The sequence below is a fragment of the Grampus griseus genome, assembly GCF_964374135.1.
Source record: "Grampus griseus genome assembly, chromosome: 14".
Lineage (NCBI taxonomy): Eukaryota > Metazoa > Chordata > Mammalia > Artiodactyla > Delphinidae > Grampus > Grampus griseus.
In genome coordinates, this window is record NC_139008.1 from 88,303,865 (window position 1) to 88,324,775 (window position 20,911).

Below are 20,911 nucleotides of genomic sequence, written 5' to 3' on the forward strand. Positions count from 1 at the left end.
GCGGGGCCCGGGGGGTGGGCCCGGCCGGGGGCATCGGGCTGGGACGCAGATACCCCGGAGGAACTTGACGGCAGCTCCCGGGAAGGGAGCGGAGGCCGTGGGGCCAGCGGCCAAGGGCTGGCTCTGGCTCTTTTTCTCGGAGGTGGAAACTTCTCTCGGCCCAAACGGGAGGCAGGGCGGTTGACGGTTCCGCAGGCTGTCCGCCGAGGGCGGCGGTTGGCCAGCGCTCAGTACTAGCCTCGCGGGGACGGCCGGTCCCGGGTTCATCCGGCTTCTCTTCCCCGCATCTCTGGCTCCCACGCCTCCCCTCTGAGGACCCAGGAACCCGGCCCCTCCCGGCAAGATGGACGAGGAGAGCCTGCAGACCGCCCTCCGGACCTACGACGCGCAGCTGCAGCAGGTGGAGCTGGCTCTGGGCACTGGCCTGGATCCCTCGGAGCTGGCAGATCTGCGCCAGCTGCAGGGGGACCTGAAGGAGCTGATCGAGCTCACTGAGGCCAGCCTGGTGTCCGTCAGGAAGAGCAAGCTGCTGGCGGCGCTGGATGGAGAGCGCCCAGCCCAGGAGGATGCTGAGTACTTGGCTTTCCAGGAGGCCATTGCTGAGGCAGTGGAGGTGCCAGTAGCCCCCGAGGCAGAATTGGAGACTGTTCCTATGAGAGAGACCGGGACAGGACCCACGGAGCCTGGGCGGGAGGAGGACGATGGGGAGGACGAGGACGGGGCAGAGCTGAGTGGGAGGAAGGTGAACGCCCCCTACTACAGTACCTGGGGCACCCTGGAGTATCACAACGCCATGATCGTGGGCACCGAGGAGATGGATGATGGCTCTCCGGGCGTGCGCGTACTCTATCTCTACCCCACTCACAAGTCCCTGAAGCCTTGCCCGTTCTTCCTGGAGGGGAAGTGCCGTTTCCAGGAAAGCTGCAGGTAAGGCCTGGGTTCCCGGGGCCCCTGGGGTCGCGGGGGGGGGGTGGATTGCACACAGGATCAGGGGCTAGGTGGGCCCTCTGGGCTTTGAAGTTTTGTGCTTCTTTGCCCAGCAGAGTGCTGACAAGAAGAGACCGTGGGGGACAGGGGATTCTTCTAGCAGTGTCCTTGTTTAGGTGCTTAGTTGGATTTTCCCTGGGTAGATGAGGAAGTATGCAAGGGCTGATGTTGAAAAGAATGGACGCCCCCCCCGCCCCCCCCCCGCCCCCATCACCAGTTTCATTCTTCAGAATGAAACTTCGAAAATTTGCTTTTTTTTTTTTTTTGCGGTACGCGGGCCTCTCACTGCCGTGGCCTCTCCCGTTGCGGAGCACAGGCTCCGGACGCGCAGGCTCAGGGGCCATGGCTCACAGACCCAGCCGCTCCGCGGCATGTGGGATCTTCCCGGACCGGGGCACGAACCCGTGTCCCCTGCATCGGCAGGCGGACTCTCAACCACTGCGCCACCAGGGAAGCCCTAAAATTTGCTTTTATTATAGAAACTTGATTATAGAAGTTGTGAAACACATGTGAAGTTGGAGGGAGTAGTGTACAGGTTGCCCGTGCTCCAGCTTCAGGCGTCATTGTCTGTCAAGATTGTGCCAGTCTTGTTTCAACTCTTCCTGCCTCTGGATTACCTTAAAGCAAGTTGTAGAAATTACTGGCCTTTCTCTTATAAATAGTTCAGAATACTACCCTAACCTGAGTGACAAGGATGTTATTTTAAAAACTATCTCCGTGTCGCCGTCACACTTAACAGAATTTAACAGCAATACTTTGTTCGTATTCAAATTTCCACAGTTGTAATGATGTTGCTTTTTGCTTAAGCACATGACTTTAACTTTGCTTCTTTTTACTTTTTCTTTGCAAAGAATACTTATCGAGATTTCCAATAGATGATTTTCTTTTTTAGCCAATAGTCCAGAGTAACTTCCTTTAGTTCTTCCGTTGTCTTATTCCTTTATAGATTCTTGCTGGGCCCTAAGTCTTACTTGCTACATTTCCCCCTTTTTTCCTTTCATTCCCTGTAAGTTTTGTGAAAGGCGTAGCGTGCACACAGGGAAGTGCACGACAAATCAGTCATAAGCCTCCTCCAGCTTCCACAGGGTGGGTGCGCCCCTATCCTCAGCAAACAGTCATGGAGCAGAGGAGGGGGCCCTCCATCCTTTCTGCCACTGGTCCCTCCGGAGGGTTCCTCCCCATCCCTGTGCCATGTGCTGTGTGGTGATGAGAACTAACGTGTCCCTGTGCTGCGTCTTCTGGGCAGGCACTGTTCCGAGGGTTTCACGCGTATTAACTCACCTGGCAGCAGGCCCGCCAGGTAGGCCGTAAGGCTGCTGTGGTCGCTGGGCCTCCCAGGCAGCCAGGCTCTGAGACGGGCCGGCTCCCCTCTGCCGTGGTCTCAGCTGCTGCCTTCTGTCAGCTTTAGGCCCAACCCATGCAGCCCACGAACATGCCCCTCACCACCACCCTGGTCTGATAGTTATTTTCTTGCATTTGTTTTGGATTTTTAAAATTTACTTATTTAAAATTTTATTTTAAAGATAAAATAGTGTTGAAGCACCCTGTGGCCCACTGCTCTGTCGCAGCCCCTCCCCTTCTTGGGAGGCTCGTTGGCACATCTGTGGTGTGTTTCCCTCTGGTACACGTGAGACCTCTATAGACACGTGTACCTGTGAATAGGACGTGTTTGTGCTTTACTTTCTGATTACGTGGTTAGCATGCAGGGTGCTTCGTTTTGCAGCTCTTCTCAGCGTGTCTGTGAGAAAAGTCCACGTTGGTGTTTATAGAAATATTTTGTGCATTTTAACTGCTGTGTTATTGTCCTCATGAATATGCCACATTTTATTCTGTCTCCTGGTGTTTCCCAGTTTGTTTGTTTTTTTAAATTTATTGGTTGATTGCTGCGCGCGGGCTTTCTCTAGTTGAGGTGAGCGGGGGCTACTCTTCATTGAGGTGCACGGGCTTCTTATTGCTGTGGCTTCTCTTGTTGCAGAGCACGGGCTGTAGAGCACAGGCTCAGTAGTTGTGGCACGCAGGCTCAGCAGTTGTAGCTCGTGGGCTGTAGAGCACAGGCTCAGTAGTTGTGGCGCACGGGCTTAGTTGCTCCGCGGCATGTGGGATCTTCCCGGACCAGGGCTCAAACCTGTGTCCCCTGAATTGGCAGGCGGACTCTCAACCACTGCGCCACCAGGGAAGTCCATTTTCCCAGTTGTTATTTATTACAAACAACGTGCTGTGAACATCCTAGTGCACATCTTTCATCCCTGGTGAGAATGTCCCCGGTGTGTAGCAGTGTGGAGAACACGCGCATTTTCTGTCCTTGTGCGCCGTACGGTTCCCAGTCCCTGGTCTGCTCCGTAGTCACCCTCGGTCACGTTCTCTTACTTGCGAATTCGTGCCCACTGAGAGCTGGGGAGGTGATCTTGATTGAACTTGTATTTCCTTGATTATTAGCAAGATTGAGCATTTTTTCGTACCTTTGTTCTAACTTCATCATTCTGTTTCAATGTCCTTATCAGTAAAAACAGAGATGAGGATGTCTCTCGCAGTTGTTGGGAGAACGGGATGCGTTAATAGAAGTAAAAGAATATTGAACAGTAGCTAACATGTAGTAAGGACACAGTGAACTTCAAATTTTTATCTTGTTATTGTAAAATAAAATCAGACAGAGGAAGTAAAGAAGTAGCATGAGGAATCATTGTAACATCCTAGTACTCGCTGCTCAGATCAAAACTACAAATTTGCCAATTACCCCACGAGCCCCTCTGTTTGCCTCAGCCCAGACACAGCCTTCTCCCTCTGCCAAAAAGAAGCACTGTCTCGACTTTTATGATAATCACTTCCTTGTATTCTTTGTTGCTTATCACTCAGGTGCGGCCGGGTGTAAACGTTGTAGTTTAATCTTGCTCGCTTTTTAAGGCTGCTGAGTCTGCACCCTGCCCCCCTACCCCTGCCTTTCCTGGCCTCACAGTTTCACTGTTGAAGGACCAGACCCTTTGACTGTCACCGACCGCCCTGGTGCAGCCCAGCATGTTCCTGTGTTCACCGCAGGCTGGCATCTGGATCCAGGGACCTGGTCACACTCAGGACCCCCAGTTGGGCATGTCTCTAGGTGTTGTGCTTTCGTCAGGAGGCACCTGATGTATAGCTGCCAACGGTGCTCAACGCCGAGATCCACTGATACAGTGTGGATTGCAAAAAAGAGCTCTTTAATTCTGTCAGTTCATTTACTAGCCGAACGTTATAGAGAGATGCCTTTCCTTGTATACAATTTGGCTATCTAGTGGTACAGATCATATGGAAAAGGCAGGGTAACGCCGGACTTTTCTGTTTTGTTTCCTTGGTTTCCAAGATAGCAAATTGGTTCTCTTTCATCCTGAGGTGAAAAATTGGCTTTTAAAAAATATTTAATATCCATATGGACTGATGGATTTAAATATATTTGATGAATTTCAGTCCATGAAGATTCTGATCTTTTTCTTTTTTTTCTTTGTGGTACGCGGGCCACTCACTGTTGCCTCTCCTTTTGTGGAGCACAGGCTCTGGACGTGCAGGCTCAGGGGCCATGGCTCACGGGCCCAGCCGCTCCGCGGCATGTGGTATCCTCCCGGACCGGGACACGAACCCGTGTCCCCTGCATCGGCAGGCGGACTCTCAACCACTGTGCCACCAGGGAAGCCCAGATTCTTATCTTTATTGAGACTCAAATTGTCTCACCCTTGTCAAGTGGGAGCTTCTTCAGGTTGGCTCCCACATCCTTTTGACACAGCCCCAGGAGTCACGGTTTCCCACAGTCATCTGCATTCTTCCTACCCCAGACCTGAAGGCACCCAAGTCTCCAAGAAGCCCTGGTTTCTTTTAATGGGAGATGGTATTTCACAACCCACAGTGGGGGCACTGGGATGTACTTTGCTGCTAGTTGGTTCATTGCTGTAGGCTTTTTTAGCAGACGGACCTAGGAAATACAGGTGGACACACACTAATGTACATGTTAATGTATATGTACCCATACCACATACTTATGTTTTTAAGGACAAATACTTTGTGAATTTATACTGATATTTTCAATTCAAATTAAGGATTGCAGTGTTTCTACTTAATCTTTTCTGGATCACATCCGTATTTCCTTCTTTATGCCAGGACTCTGGTTCTCAAGGACATAGGGAATGATGGGCTCCAAAGGACCCATAATTAATTTGTTTTATCCCATTTTACACACACAGGACACTCAGAATAACATTCATTCATTCTTCCATTATGATGATTGAAAACTGTTAAAAGCATTTTTACACGTACTACTACCCACGTTCTCCCTCTGTCTTTGTGATTGCACTAGACCTGCGTTGTTGGATCTTGTGGCCGTTACAGCCATTGTTTCCCTTTTACTCCCAACCTTAGTTCTAGAGGGACCTTTGCATTTCATGCTTACCATCATTCGATCTGTTGGGGTCTTTTTAGCATTTCGGTTGTATGAGACTCGTTTTCTGGTAGGTTCTTCAGGAAGGGCTCACAGGAATAATGTTTTCAGAGATCTGACATGTTGATTAGGTTCTGTTTGTGTCTTTTATACTGGAAGAGCAGTTTTGTTGAATACATTAAGTCCCCTACATATGAACGAATTCTGTTCTGAGAGTGCGTTCGTAAGTGCAATTTGTTCATAAGTCCAACAAAGTTAGCCTAGGTACCCAACAAACACAATCAGCTATATAGTATTGTACTGTAATAGGCTGTTAGTACTTTTCACACAAGTAATATATAAAAAATAACACAAAAAATAAAACATTTTAAATCTTACAGTACCTTGAGAAGTACAGTAGTACAGTACAACAGCTGGCATGCAGTGGCACATTTGCATCTTTGAAAGTTCGCAACTTGAAGGTTCATATGTAGGGGACTTACTGTATAAGATTCTTATCTCGTATTACTTTCCTTCAATATTTCATATAACTTATTCTATTTTGATATAAAATATTGTTGAAAATTTCCCTTGTAAATCACATGCTCTAATGGTGTAAGGGTCCAGCTTCATTCTTTTGCATGTAGGTATCCAGTTTCCCAGTACCATTTGTTGAAAGAACTGTTCTTTCCCCATTGAATTGTCATGACACCCCTGACGAGACCTGACTGATGTGTGTGAGGGGTTATTTCTGGGTTCTCTCATCCAGTTCATTGGTCCACACCAATGGACTGGATGTGTTTATGCCAGTACATACTGTTTGGATGACTGTAGCTTTGTAGTAAGTTTTGAAGTCAGGAAGTACATAGTCCTCAAACATTTTTTCTTCTTCTCAAAGATTCTTTTGGCTATTCAAGATCCATTCCATTTCCATATGAATTTTAAAATCAGCTTGTCCAATTCTGTGTAAAAGAAGATTGGAATTTTGATAGGAATTGCATTGCATCTGTAGATCAATGTGGGTAGTATTGCCATCCTAATAATATGAAGTTTTCTAATTTATGAACATGGGATCTTTTTCCAATTATGTAAGTCGTCTTTAATTTCTTTCAGCAATGTTCTGTAGTTGTAGTTCACAAGCCTTGGTTAAATTTATTTCTAAGTATTTTATTCACTTTCATGCTGCTGTAAATGAAATTATTTCATTTTTAGATTGTGCATTTATAGTGTATTAATATGCAACTGATCTTTCTATGTTGATCTTATATCCTATAACACTATCAAATTCATTTTTTAGCTCTAATAGGATTTTTTTCTGGATTATTTAGGGCTTTCTATATATACAGTTATGTCATTGACAAATAGAGGTACTTTTGCTTCTTTTTTTTTTTTAATTTTTTTTTTGGCTGCATTGGGTCTTCGTTGCTGTTCTCGGGCTTTCTCTAGTTGCGGCGAACAGGGGGCTACTCTTCATTGTGGTCCGCGGGCTTCTCACTGCAGTGGTTTCTCCTGTTGTGGAGCATGGGCTCTAGGCACGCAGGCCTCAGTAGGTGTGGCACGCGGGCTCAGTAATTGTGGCTCGCGGGCGCTAGAGCGCAAGCCCAGTAGTGGCGCACGGGCTTAGCTGCTCCGTGGCATGTGGGAGCTTCCCAGACCAGGGCTCTAACCTGTGTCCGCTGCATTGGCAGGCAGATTCCTAACCACTGTGCCACCAGGGAAGCCCACTGTTGCTTCTTCCCTTCCAATTTGGATGGCTTTTATTTATTTTTCTTGCTTAACTGCTCCGCCTAGAACTTCCAATACTACACTGAATAGAAGTAGCGAGAGCAGCCATCCTTGTCTTGTTCCTGATCTTAGGGGGGAAGCACCCAGTCTCTCACCACTGAGTGTGATGTGAGCTGTGGGTTTTCCATAGTTGCTGTTTATCAGGTTGAGTGTTGTTTTGGTTGTTTTTTTTAAATTTATTTATTTATTTTTGGCTGCATTTGGTCTTTGTTGCTGTGTACGGGCTTTCTGTAGTTGCGGCCAGAGGGGGCTACTCTTTGTTGTGGTGCGCGGGCTTCTCATTGCAGTGGCTTCTCTTTTTGTGGAGCGCGGGCTCTAGGGGCACGGGCTTCAGTAGTTGTGGCACGTGGACTCAGTAGTTGCGGCTCGCTGGCTCTAGAGCGCAGGCTCAGTAGTTGTGGCACACAGGCTTAGTTGCTCTGTGGCATGTGGGATCTTCCAAGACGAGGGCTCAGACCCGTGTGCCCTGCATTGGCAGGCGGATTCTTAACCCCTGCGCCACCAGGGAAGCCCCTGAGTGTTTTTAACATGCAAGGGTGTTGCATTTTTTCAAGTATCTTTTGTATATCGGTTGACGTGCTAGTTTTCTATTAATGTGCTCTGTTTTATTGAATGGCTTTCATGTGTTGAACCACCCTTGCATTCCTGGGATAAACCGAACTGAGTTGTGGTGTATACTCATTCTAAATGCTCGTTTTCTGGTTCAAGTTTTTACTTGTTCTGGAGTGTATTTTCGTGAATGTTGTGAAGCAGATGATCGAGTGGGGTGGTGTTGGGGTTTTTTGTATGGGAACCAATTTTTAATGTTCTCCTTATGAAATCCGCAGTGTGTGTTCTCCTGCCTCATGGGTAACGCCTCCCCTGTCCTGCGTGAAGTTTGTTGTATGAGAGGCTCTTCCTGGGTGCACTTCGTTCCATTGATCAGGCTGCCTGTGCTCTTGGTTGACGTTTGTTTCATGGACACGCCGTTAACTACTCCCCATGGTTGGGAACTTAGGTTATTTCCAAATCTTTCGTGTTTGGGTCACATCCTTCTGGCTCAGTCCTTACATACTTTCATTATTGTTGTTTTAGGGTCATTCCCTAGAAGCGCTTGCTGGATTAAGGGAGACACCAAATTTTAGGGCTTCTAAGAGTACCAAAGATTCCTGCAGGGAGGTTTAGTTGGTGGTGTCTGTAGTGTCTGGGTGTGTTGAGGGGTGTTTGGCCAAATTCACCGAGTCTGGGCATCTTTCCTCGGTTGAAGAGGGCTTTTCAACCACTGTGCCCACTGTAGGACACGTGGGCCAGTTTTGCAGCTGCTGGTGCCACTGGCCGTTGGTGGTACCCTGGGGGCCTGAGGACAGTCAGGGGTGAGAAGGAACTGGCCAGAACCCCGCCAGGGAGGCATCCGAGGCCACCTTTGTTTGCTCCTGGAAGGTGACTGAAATGCCTTGTTTCCCCTCCTTTCTCCCCATGGACTCCACCTAGGAGGCCAGCCACGGCAGGGCTGGCTGTGTGTCCGGAGCGAGTGCCTGTCTTCACTTACTCTCATGGGCTTAGAACCGCTTCCTCCTTGAAATGGGGGCACAGCAGGAGATGTGTGCGTGGTTGCTTCATGTCTTTATTTGGCAAAGTTAAAGGTTGCAGCCCTATGTTCCCACTTCCTCCCCCACCTCCTCTCTCCCGGTTTTCATTTTGGTTTCACTGTTTCACTGACATCTAGAAGTCAAGGCAGCACTGTTACAACAGCTCTTTCTAATTGGCTGGGGAGGACTCAGTCCTGTGAGAGCACGCAGACACACTTGCCTTGATGACCTGTTGTATCTGGTGGAGAGGCGCCGGGGAGCTCTCTTCACAAGGATGTCTACCAGCCATGTGTGTGCCTGTGTATACATGACTCTAGCCCAGAAGGCTGGGGAGAAACTGGAAGCATCTTTTCCTCAGGGTACCCAGGCCCATCCTGAGAGTGAGAGCACAAGCACAAGTGTGTGTGTCCATACATATGCACGCACACATGTACACATGTATGCACACGTCCACACGTGTGTGCATGTACATTGCATACGTGTGTGGGTGAGTGTGTATACTGTGTGTACCTATATGTGCACGCGTTTGTGTGTGTGTGTGTATGCACGTGTGCATGAGTATATGTGTGCCTGTGCATACTTGTGTGCGCGTGCATGTATGCACACATACATGTGTGTTTGTGCACATGTGTGCATGCACGCATAAATGTGTGGGTGTGTTGTGCGTGTGTGTGTATACGTATGCATGTATGGGCATGGATGTGTGTGTGTGCACATGTGCGCATGGGTTGTGTGCATACATGCGTACGTATGTGTTCAGTGTATATTGTGTGTGCACGTGTGAGTGGGTGTTGTTTGTACACACGTGTTCAGTGTATATGCGCGTGGGTGTGTATTGTGTGCATGTTTATACACGTGTGTGTTCAGTGGATGTGTGTACATGTGTGCATGGGTGTGTGTGTCATATTTTTGTACACACGTGTTCAGCAGATATGTATATAGATGTGTGTGTCTGTCTCCCCGTCCATCCTTCCTGTCCAGGCGGTGTCCAGGCAGGTAGACGGGATTCTCCCGGCTCACGGGGCCCTGGTGGCCGTGTCTGAGTCTGCATCCCTATGGCCCTCTCTGCAGGTTCTCCCATGGGCAGGTGGTCTCTGTGGATGAGCTGCGCCCCTTCCAAGACCCGGACCTGAGCTCCCTGCAGGCCGGCTCTGCGTGTCTGGCCAAGCGGCAGGATGGCCTCTGGCACCCAGCGCGGATCACTGGTGAGGCTGCCTGGGGCCTCCCTGATGGGGTCCTTTCTGGGAACCCTCCCCGTGTGTCACATGTTAGTCCTGCCCAACAACTCCTCTGTTTGGGCATTGGGATCCCACCCCACGCCCAAGAGGAGCAAGGCCCCGCCTTGGCCCCGCCCTGCTCCCAGCTTCCAGAGTGGCTCCTTCCATGTGTTAAGGCCACTGCCCTGCTGCCTCTGTGCCCCCCCAGATGTGGACAGTGGCTACTACACGGTCAAATTTGACTCTCTGCTGTTGAAAGAGGCCGTGGTGGAGGGGGACAGCATCCTGCCCCCGCTGCGCATGGAGCCCGCAGGTTCCTCTGACTCAGACGGCAGTGACGTGGACGACCCCAGCTATGCTCGAGGTATGGCTGCTGCCACCCCGAGAGGCTCCTGGCTGGCAGGGTCCCATACTGTGGTCAGTACGAGGACGCACTTGGGGCAGGGGGCAGACGCGAGGCCCCCACAGCGGGCAGGGGAGATGAGAGGGTGCGTGATGGGTCTGGGGCAGGTCCGGAGACCCACAGATGCAGAAACCCAGAATGATGACAGTCCCACGCGAGCCACAGGAGTAGGTGGGACGCACAGGAAGGGACGGTTTCCTGCAGGGCATGGGGACCTGGCGGGTGGACAGAGGAACTGGCTAGCAGTGTCTGGCCCTCCCCCAGGGGGGTGTCCGCCTGGGATCTGTTAGCCAAGTTGTCCATGCTGATGGAGGGGAGGACTGAGCCGCCAGGTAGAGGCGAGTACTGCTCTCTGTTAAGGGAACGGCAGCACCCACCTCCAGGGAATAGGATGGGGGCCACCACGTGACCAGGCTGTGACCCTGAAGTGTGGAGAGGGCTGGGCTCCACCACAGGCTCTGCCTGTTGTGCTCACCACACAGCCCTGGGCAACTGGCAGGGAGCCAGGGGTGCCGGGGATTGGCCCTGGCCCAGAGCTGAGCTCTTGGGCTAACCTTGGCCGGAGCCCAGGATGCCCCGTATCCAGCTGGGTTAAGCTGTTGCCCTCTGATGCCTGCAGTGGTGGAACCTGCTGCTGCTGACCCCGGGACCTGCAGCTCCGCCTTCGCCGGCTGGGAGGTGCACACGCGGGGCATTGGCTCCAGACTCCTCGCCAAGATGGGCTATGAGTTTGGCAAGGGTGAGTGTGTGCTGCACGGGGGGGTGAAGGGCTCCCTCAGCACGGCCCCAGAGTCCAGTGGCAGTGCCAGCTCGGTGTACCCCCAGGTCTGGGCCGGCATGCGGAGGGCCGGGTGGAGCCCATCCACGCTGTGGTGCTGCCGCGAGGGAAGTCGCTGGACCAGTGTGCGGAGATCCTGCAGAAGAGGACCAGGGGCAGCCAGGCTGGCGCCAGCAGGCCCCCAAAATGCCGGGGCAGAGGGGGTGGGCCTAGGGGCCGCCCACCGTCTCGCAATGTGTTTGACTTCCTGAACGAGAAGCTGAAAGGCGGGGCCCCCGGGGCCCTGGAGGCGGGGGTGGCGCCCCCGGGAAGGAGGAGTGGCGAGGAGGTGTACCACGCCAGCAGGAGTGCCAAGCGCGCCCTGAGCCTGCAGCTCTTCCAGACGGAGGAGAAGATCGAGCAGACCCAGCGAGCCATCCGGGGCATCCAGGAGGCCCTTGCCCGCAATGCTGGCCGGTACGTGTGGGCCCTGCCCGAGCCATGCCGCACCCCTGCCCGTGGTGCCTGGGTGAGAGCTCGCCCCGACCTGAGGGCGGCGGGCCAGATCTGAGGAGGGGCTGGAGGATGATGGGCAGTGCTGAATGGCGGGCCCTTCCCCAGGCACAGCGTGACAGCAGCCCAGCTGCAGGAGAAGCTGGCAGGAGCCCAGCGGCAGCTGGGGCAGCTCCGGGCCCAGGAGGCGGGCCTGCAGAGGGAACAGAGGAAGGCGGACACCCACAAGAAGATGACCGAGTTCTAGGGCCCCGACACGTGGCGTGGACAGAGCTCAGGGACCCCGGCTCCCGCTGCCTTCAGGAAGACCAGCTGTCGCTCGACAGCTAGAATGCCACCGGAAGAGGGGCCAGCCCTCACAGTTGGCCTTCTTGCCGGCCTCGGGCATGTGGCCACTGCTGAGAGGAGACAGGCTGCAGGGGTCCCTGTCAGGTCCCTTCCTGACACTTCCTTGACCATTGAGCCCACCTGCCAGTGTCCTGGGCTGTCTCCTGAGCAAGGACATTAAAGTGACTTTGTTGCAGTGTCTTTTAGTGGAGGCTCGGCTGGCTGTGGGGACTTTGAGGAGGAGGGGTTTTTGCACCGGGTCACGGGGCTGGGCTGGAGGGGTCCTGAATGAGGGTGCTGCCCAGCACCCTGCCCAGAGGCAGAGGGTCCGGGAGGACGGGCATCCTTGCTGCTCTCCCAGATGCGGTCACAGCCTAGGGTGCCCCCCACATTGCCTGACACCCATAGACAGGTGAGCCCGGTGCTGCAGTGATGGAAGGAGACCGTGGCTGTGCGGGGCCAAGAGGGAGCGCCGTTATCGAGGCAGGAGGACCCGGTGGGGCGGGGGGTGTTGGCACCCTGGGTCGGTGCCCGCCTGTTTTGTCGCCCACATGCACCCACTGCATCGTGGGTGGAGACAACAGGATTTAGGGCCTCCGATCAGCACCAGCTCGCAGCACACCCCTGTCAAGCCCCGTCTAGGCCCCAGGCAGGGCCACGGCAGGTGGGTGAGGCTGCCGTGGCGGCTGCGTGGGAAGACGCGGCGTGGTGCACGGGCAGGAAGTTAGGTGGGGAGCTGGGCCAAGGGCGACACGAGGCCTTGCGGCTCGAGGTGCCCAAGCTGCCCGCCACCCTAGGTGCTGAATGGGCCCTACCAGGTCAGGGCATTGGGACCTGGGCCCTCTGGTGAGGAAAGCCCACTCCCTGGGTCTGAGCAGACTGGCCCCCACTTTCGGAGATAGCTCCACGCTGCTGGCCCCTCACCTCCGGCACCTGTGCCAGGACTCCAGGAAGCGGACGTCCGATGGCAGGGGCAGTTGGAGGGGAGGGATGGAGAGCCAGGGGTGGGGTGGTCAGTGTCCAAAGCAGCCCTTCCTGCCTGCTGACCCCCAGCTTTCCAGCCTCCCAGGGGGTCAGTCTCTGTAGTGGACAGCTAGGGGGCATCACCTGGACAGGAGCCATGCCTGGGCAGGACATGGCTGTAGGTGAGTCTGTGGCCTGTGGCTTGCTAGCCTGGGGTGTGACCTGGGGGCCTCCCCGGCTCTCAGGTTTGGCCTCAGTGACCACAGTGGGGCCTTGGCCAGGTCCCAGCTGCCCTGCCCCTCCTCAACTGGCCGTGCTTGGACATCACTTGAGTCATCTTTGCCAACTCAGGTCCTCATGGGGGCCAGACAGAGCATGCCTCACCCCTCACCAGCAGCCCCTGCGCAGAGGCGGGAGGGTAGGCGCTGAGGCTGTGTCCCCTCGGCCTCCATAGGAGAGAGGGGCTGCTGAGCCCTGGGGTTTCCTGTGTGCTGAGTCAGAGCACGGGGTGGGGGACCTTCCGGCAGCACAAGGCGCGCGCACACACACACACACACACACACACACACACACACACACACACACACACACACACACACACACACACACACACACACACACACACACACGTCCGTCCGTCCCTACTGGCCTTGGACCGGAGGCCGACGCCTCTGACCCGCACCTCTGCCTCCCCGCTCTGATGACCCTCCTGCACCCAGGAAGCGGGCACAGAGGCAGCTGTCTGGGCCACAGAGCAGTGTAATGCCAGCAGAAGCGGTTGAGTGCCAGGGTGTCCCTGCGGCCAGCAGGGGACCGGCCAGCCTTCCTTGCCCCCAGTCACTGCTGAGACGACCCTACCACTGCTCCCTCGGCAAGTCGGACACCAGACTGCACGAGCTGCACCGCAGCTGGCTCTGCAGCAGAGGTGAGCTGGTGGAAGGGCTGGGGCCTAGCAGCGGGCAGGCGTCCCCGGACCCCTAAGTAATCTCTGCCCTGCCCCCACCCTCAGCCCCACAGCCTGCCAGCATGGATCTGCGCCCACAATGGCTGGAGGCGTCCAGAGGCACGACGTCCAGGCCCCCGGCAGCCTTCCCACACCAGGAGCTGCCCCTGGTCACGCCCTCCACCGGCCCTGAGGCCACCTATTCCAACGTGGGGCTGGCTGCCATCCCCAGGACCGGGCTGGCAGTCACCTCTGGGGTGTGGGCAGGGGCACAGCTGACCAGCAGCTGTGCCAGGCCCGGTCCCGAGGCCAGACCCGTGGGGGCTGAGTATGCGTGTGTCCAGAAGCTCAAGGGAACAGATAGGGGCCCCCGAGGCCTGGAGCACGGGAAAGCTGAGGCGACCCCAGCTGCTCAGGTGAAGTGAAGGGTGTGAGGTAGGGTGGGCGGGACTGGGCAGATCCTCGGCCGAGCGGGTGGTGCTGAGCCCTCCCTGGACTGGCTTCCTCTCTCCAGGTGGACATCCTGTATTCCAGGATCAGCAGGCCTAAAAGGAGGGACCCAGGACCTTCCACAGACCAGCCAGGCCCCAAGGGTGGGGAAGCGAGTTTGGCTCTGGGGAGGGACCTGGCCTACGAGGTCCTCCCTCTCAGGGGCCTGGGCGTGGACAAGAGCCTCCTGGAAAACGTGTATGAGAGCATCCAGGGGACGGAGGCCCCCGGGCACCTGGAACCCCCCAGCTCCAACTCCTACCAGGAGAGGACATGTGCAGGGCATGGAGACCCCCTGCTTCCTGTCTAAGCCTGGGGAGGGGTCTTCATCCCCTCTGCCCTGAACACCCAGGTACAGATGATCCTTCCTCCAGAGTGGGGTGCGACCCCTCACTTCCCACAGAGTCCCCTCCCCCACACACGGCTAACAGCACGAATTCCGGATAGCAGTGCTGTCAGCCTATGGGGTCCCTAGGGTCCTGGCTGCCATGTCCTCTCTAGGGCAGGGTCTCAATAAAGCCCCAGCTCAGGGAGCATGAACACTGCTATACCTCAGCCTGCTCTTCTTGAAAGCCTGGGAGGCTTGGCGGGGTGGCGTCTGGAAGGAGTGAAAACCTCTCCTTGGGAATGGGCTTCCTCCCGCTGGGGGTGCTGGGTACCTGCGCCCTGTCACCTGGGGCCGCCGGCTGGTCGGGCTCAGAAGACCGAGTGGGGAGGGAGGCAAGCCCTGGCGGGCGGTCCTCAGGCCGAGGGGCTCCTCCGAGCGGTGAGCCGGCCCACAGGGTGGCTACCCCAAGGTGGGACCTGAACCCTGAACGACAGGGAAGGCTCCGCCACCCAGCCCCTGGAGTTACATAAGGGGCGCGGGAGGTGGGCAGTCGTGCGTTAAAGAATAACCTGCTCCCGGGAAGGCCGCCAAGGAGACGCGGCCTCCTCCCGGGTCCGGCAGCTCGCGCAGGGGCATCCCTCGAGGAAGCCGGCCCGCCCCGGCGACGGGGGCGCCGGGGCGGGGGCCGTCGGGCGGGCGGGCGCCAGGAGCCGGGCCCCCTCCCGGAGCGGCGCGGGAGCGGCCAGCGCGGGAGCAGCCGGCCAGGGGCGGGGTGTGGCCGCGGGGCGGTCCAATGGGCGCGGGGGGGGCGGTCCAATGGGCGCGGGGCGGTCCAATGGGCGCGGGGCGGGCGGGGCCTCGGGCCGCGAGGAGGGGGCGGGGCCGGCCGGCAGCCTCCGGGCGGCGCGGCGCGGGCGGCGGCCGATCGAGGGCGGGGGTCGGTGGCCCGGCCAGCCCGGCCCAGCCCGGCCCGGCCCGGGGCCGCGTCCGGAGCGTCCGCCCTCGCCGCTGCAGCCTCGGTAACCGGCCGGCCATGGAGGCCGAGCGCCCCCCGGCGCCCGGCCCGGGCTGCGGGCGCCCCCCACTCCGCGCCGCCGGCCGGGACCCCGCGGCCGCGCCCGTGTCGGTGCCCGCGCCGCCGCAGGTACCGGGCTGGGGGCGCCGACAAAGTTCCCGCTGCGAAGATGGCGTCGGGCTGCACGAACTTTGGGCCCCGGGGCGGGGCGGGCGGGGGCGGCGCGTCGCCGCGCGTGTCCGTGGGTCCGGCGGGGCTGGGCCGGCGCCCGGAGCGCTTCCCGCCGCGGCGGCCGGGGGCGGGGCCGGGGGCGGGGCCGCACCGGCCGCAGCCAGTTTGGGGGCGGGCACCATCGGGTCGGGTTGGCGGTGGGGGTGGGGACTCGGCCGCTGCCCGCGCTGAGCCGGCCGCGTCCGCAGGGCCCTGCCGTGGAGTTCGCGCTGCCGCAGGAGCCGGAGCCGCGGGCCGCGGACCTCGGGGCCCCGGGGGCGGGGGCGGCGGGGCCACCGACGCCGTCGGCGCACATCCCGGTGCCAGGGTATAGGTGAGCCGGGGTTCGCGTGCCAGGCCGAGGGGGCGTGTGCACCCGTACGCCTGTGTGTGCAGGGGTGGTGGATGGGGCGCGGGCTGGAGCCTTCCAGACCCCACCCCTGCGAGGGGCGCCTCGGTGGAGGGCAGGTCAGCATCCTGAACTGGGTTTCTGTCCTTGCCTTTCGGCTCTCCAGCCCTGGAGGAGTTAAGCAGAAATGACCCATGTATCAGTATGCCTTGTTCCTCCCCAAACCCTGAGAGCCAGAGCGCAGAACTGGGAGGGGGCGCCTGTCAGCCTCTGTGCCCAGGAGGCTGTGAGGCCCGCGTGGAATCGACTGTCCAGGCATCCCGGGGCCCCTGATGGCTGTCTCGCCAGCTCTGTCTGCAGAGAGAGAAACCCTCCCAGGTGCCTGACACCCCGGGCTGGCTGCGCAGGCGGGGGCGGGCCCTGGCCTTGCCCGCTGGGGCCCAGGGACCCGCTTGTGCTTGGAGCCCAGGCTCCGCTGGCTGCTGCTGGCTGCTGGCTGCTCCCGCCCTCCCAGGTCTGGCGCTAGGCCCGCAGCTGCTGTTGCACAACCCTGGTTAATGTGTGATTGCGGGGAGGGCTGGCCTGGCCTGGCCCCACCGGCGGGGCCTCAGACCCCTGTCCAGCAGCAGGGTCTGAAGGAGCCACGGTGGAACAAAGCCCAGGCTGCAGAGAAGTCGGGCTTTGGAAAGACCCCAGCCCAGGCTTGTTCCCGGTGGTTCCTGGGGATTTGGAGCTCGGCAACCCGAGCTGGAGGTGGAGCTGGGCCTCCTGCCCGGCTCCTGGAGTGAGGGAGCTGGGTGCACACACGTGCCCAGGCCTGCACGTGTGCCGGGACGGGGACGGGCCTGGAGTACTTCTTGGGCCCTACCCACCCCTCCACCCCCCATCCCCATCTGCTCCAGAGCCCCCCCAGGAAAAGCCCGGCTGGACGAGGTCATGGCTGCTGCAGCCCTCACAAGCCTGTCCACCAGCCCCCTCCTGCTGGGGGCCCCGGCTGTAGCCTTCAGCACAGGTGAGACTTAGAGGCCTGGCTTGGGGTGGGGGGTTCCGGCAGGGCTCAGGACCACTGTCCCTCCAGGACCCTACAAGCTGCTGTGGGGCAAGCAGAGCCGCTCACCTGGAATGCCATCTTCTAAGTGCATCCATCTCCTGAGGCCTAAAGCGACATCAGGACCCCCACGGCCCCTCCCTGCGGCCAAAGCTGCAGTGCCCCAGGCCTGCAGGCCTCCGTGACCTGTCCATCTCCACCTGGCTGGCCAGGCAGCTCCCCACCCCGTGCTCTTCTGGTCTTCCTTCTCTGTGCTGGAGAGGCTCGTCCCCGGGCTGCCGTGGTCAGCTCCTCCCGGCCACTACCTCCTCCAAGAGGTTCTTTGCCCTCCAGGCTCACCTGTGGACAGGTGAACAGGCGGAGGTTTTGCACTCAGGGACTCGTAGCCAGCAGCGTCTGCAGCACAACCGTGGCCCCCAAAAGTCCTGATGCCGGCACCGGTGTGTGTGTCCGCAGAGGCCAGCTTGGAGTCTCGGAGGGAGGCCCCGGTGCGGCCACCGGGCAGCAGCGGCAGCAGCGGGGATGGGGGCTGGGGCCCGGCCAGTGACCAGTCCTCTCCATCTACCCCGTCGCCCCCGCTGCCACCTGAGGCAGCCCACTTCCTGTTCGGGGAGCCTGCCCTGAGGAAGAGGAAGGTGAGCCAGGGCAGCCCTTGGAGCGGGGTGGACGTGGGGGGCGCCGAGGCTGACCGCCCCCTGTCACCCAGAGCTCGCTGCAGGGGCTGTTCCAGTGTCTGTGGAAGCGCTGCGGGAAGGTGCTGAGCTCGGCGTCAGGGATGCAGAGACACATCCGTCTGGTGCACCTGGGGTGCGGCGGGGCCGGGGGTGGGGGAGGGGCGGGGGGCACCAGGCAGGCCCCTGCGTCAGCTCGCACCCCACCCCCCGCCCCCCAGCAGGCGGCAGGCAGAGCCAGAGCAGAGCGACGGCGAGGAGGACTTCTACTACACGGAGCTGGATGTCGGCGTGGACTCGCTGACCGATGGGCTGTCTGGCCTGACCCCGGGGTCCCCCACGGCCTCCGCGCCGCCCGCCTTCCCCCGCCTGGAGCCGCTGGAGCCCCCGGCCCTGCCCAGCCTGCTGCGCCCGCCCGCCCTGCCCCCACCCCCGGTGCTGAGCTCCCTGCCCGCCCCCCAGGTGTGCGCCAGTGGCCCCGCTTGCCAGGTGGGTGAGGCCTCGGGTGGCTCTGGAGGGGCGCGAGGCCACAGCGGTGTCTCCTCTCAGGGCTGCCTGGCACCCGTCCACCCGGAGCCACAGCCCATCCCGGTCAGGGCCTGCGCGCCCGCCCTGCCCGCCAAGCCCGGTGCCAACCCGAGGTGCGTGTGTGTGTGAAGGGGCCGGGGAAGGCACCGGGCAGGAGGCTCCCGGCCCGACAGCACCCCATGCCCCCCATGTGTCCCCCAGGAAGCCCCGAGGTGACGCCAGGAAGTGCCGGAAGGTGTATGGCGTGGAGCACCGGGACCTGTGGTGCACGGCCTGCCGCTGGAAGAAGGCCTGCCAGCGCTTCCTGGACTGAGCCCCGCCCGCCGGGGCCTCTCCTAGCTGCAGGGTCTTCTTTCTAACCCGGGGGGTGGGGGGGGCCCGGGCCCCACCACTCAAAGTGCCTCTGAAGAAACCAGCCTCTTGGCCTTTTGCACTAAAGCCAAACCTCACAGCTGTCCCCTTGGCCTGGGGTCCCCAGGGGTGGCCGCCCCCCACCTGTCGGCCCTGGACTTGTCAGGGGTTGACGGGCCCCGCTTTGGGGCCACATGGGGCCGTCCTCGATGCACTTTGAGGGGTGTCGGGGAGGGGGCGCCCCTGCCCGCACTTAATCTGACTGTTTGAGGGCCCGGGTGCACATTTGTACCGTGTTTGCCAAGCTCAGGTGTCTCACGTCTGGGCTGAACCAGGCGAGGAGTAACATTAAAGATTCGGGATTTTTCCAAAAGCTGTGTCTGCCTCCTGGGGGGAGGGACACGGAGCCGGGACCCCGCCATGGGCAGGGATGGCGGTGGGCAGACAGGAGGCCAGCAACCAGGCCACAGAGGGCTGGGGGTGGGGGTTACTCTCTGGCCCCCTCTGCCCAGGGTGAGGCCGGAGGAGGAGATGCTGTCTGAAACACACATGAGGCATCTGCTCAAGCAGCAATTTCCCAGTTTATTGAAAGTGATCGCTTTGCAAGAAAGTCTAACTAATCCCGTCACAGAAAGGAGACGCACAGGCGGGCCCGGAGTGCGCCCGGCGGACAAATCTCAGGACCACTAGGGAGGAGGCGCTGTTGGCCTCTGGCGGCTCCGGGGACGCAGGCGACGGCCGTGATGCCCCACTGACCAGTTACAAAAGACGCCCCCAATATGAAACGCATCTCCAGTACAAACACAGGTTTATAATAATTCATAGAAAGTCGATATAATATAGATTATCCCCAGAAAAAAATCAACAGTCTTCAAACACTGCCCTTTTTCTGTTTTGTTTGTGTTGACAGGTTGAAAGCATGTTGAAAAAATAAATATTTAAGAAAAGCACACACACAGCGCCCTCACTACAAGTAGTTCTAAAAAGGGCCACATACAAAACACAATATAGGGTCTAAAAAATAAAAACACCATTAAGTATGGCTTTCTTAAGAGTTGCACATGTCACAGAATGAGCGAAAATAAGATTATCTTTCATATAATATTGCAAAAAGTTCCAGTTTTTGCATTTTTTCAGAGTTCTCTTTTTTAAAAAGGAAGATGTGCAAAGTTGGAAGCAGTAGCTGTGTTCTTTCAGTTGAGGTCCCTATCCAGTCCTGGCAGTGTTGTGACTGTTCCCAAACCCAGAGTTCAAGCATACAACCCGGTCAGGATCCAGAGCTTGATACAAAATCTTGGTTCCCCGCCCCTCCCCCACCCCCAAAGACCTTGCCGCCTGATGGACCGCGTCCCACATCGGCGTTGCAGACACCAAACACAGACGCACACAGACGGAAAGGTACAAAATGTGAGATGTGATCTACACGCTTTTCCGCTTCATAAAAAAATATTTATTAGTTTAAACATTGATTTGGGAAAAAAAAAAGATCACGTTAAAAAAGAAACCTTCGTTACACGTCTTTCCCTCCACGCCTCTGGAGGCGATGTGTTCGCCTGCATCTCTGAAATCCAGCTCTCGAGTTAACCGCACACGAGAATAGTGAACACACGGGGCTCGGGGGCGGGAGGTGGGACCCTCGGTTTTCCAGGGTATTGTTTTGAGGAAGAAAATGCCCTTGTGGCACTGAGGGCCCCGTTAAAAGTCAGCCAGGACGGTCCAGAGCGGGAGTGAGCAGGTCCTGAGTGTGGCGCAAAGGTGGCCCGGGGCGCGGGCGGCGGGCTGAGAGGTGGCCCCGTACAAAACCCAGAGACGCTTGGCAGCAAAGGTCTGGTTTCCAAACGCATTTGATAAGAAAGTAAGTCTGTTTATAAAAGGGGTTAGAAAGTGGGGGAAAGGTACACAGTGGGGAGCCCCACTGTGAAAGGCAGACCGGGGCACCGGCCCCGGAGGCACCCCAACCTGCCCTGGGCTCCTGCCCCCGGCCCGGCCCGGCCCTTCCCTAAGTATGCCGGCGTTGAGGAGTTCGCAGCGTCCCCAGCTGAGGATGGGAGGGCAGCCCTCTTCCGACTGAGAGAAAGGTG

The 20,911-nt window shown here is 57.9% G+C and overlaps 3 protein-coding genes across 8 annotated transcripts; all 3 read left to right on the forward strand.

The window, feature by feature from the left end:
* Positions 1-26: 26 nt before the first annotated feature.
* On the forward strand, positions 27-12,146 carry ZGPAT (zinc finger CCCH-type and G-patch domain containing). Its single transcript, XM_082671014.1, has 6 exons — positions 27-927; positions 9,790-9,923; positions 10,144-10,299; positions 10,958-11,077; positions 11,164-11,572; positions 11,717-12,146. The coding sequence occupies exons 1-6, from the start codon at positions 344-346 to the stop codon at positions 11,853-11,855; spliced, it is 1,542 nt and encodes a 513-aa protein (XP_082527140.1). The 5' UTR covers positions 27-343; the 3' UTR covers positions 11,856-12,146.
* A 1,495-nt stretch (positions 12,147-13,641) lies between these two features.
* Positions 13,642-14,838, forward strand: LIME1 (Lck interacting transmembrane adaptor 1). Its single transcript, XM_082671095.1, has 3 exons — positions 13,642-13,823; positions 13,908-14,257; positions 14,356-14,838. Exons 1-3 carry the CDS (start codon positions 13,661-13,663, stop codon positions 14,638-14,640), a joined length of 798 nt encoding a protein of 265 aa, XP_082527221.1. The 5' UTR covers positions 13,642-13,660; the 3' UTR covers positions 14,641-14,838.
* Positions 14,839-15,568: 730 nt separating this feature from the next.
* On the forward strand, positions 15,569-19,185 carry SLC2A4RG (SLC2A4 regulator). 6 transcript variants are annotated; one of them, XM_082671326.1, is made up of 8 exons: positions 15,569-15,802; positions 16,093-16,217; positions 17,135-17,244; positions 17,737-17,915; positions 17,987-18,087; positions 18,173-18,413; positions 18,501-18,592; positions 18,681-19,185. In XM_082671326.1, exons 1-8 carry the CDS (start codon positions 15,692-15,694, stop codon positions 18,790-18,792), a joined length of 1,071 nt encoding a protein of 356 aa, XP_082527452.1. In that variant the 5' UTR covers positions 15,569-15,691; the 3' UTR covers positions 18,793-19,185. The 6 variants fall into 6 exon arrangements, with proteins under 6 accessions (XP_082527452.1, XP_082527453.1, XP_082527454.1 ...); XM_082671327.1 differs by having other exon boundaries at positions 17,999-18,087; XM_082671328.1 differs by having other exon boundaries at positions 17,999-18,087; positions 18,176-18,413.
* The last annotated feature ends 1,726 nt before the right edge of the window (positions 19,186-20,911 follow it).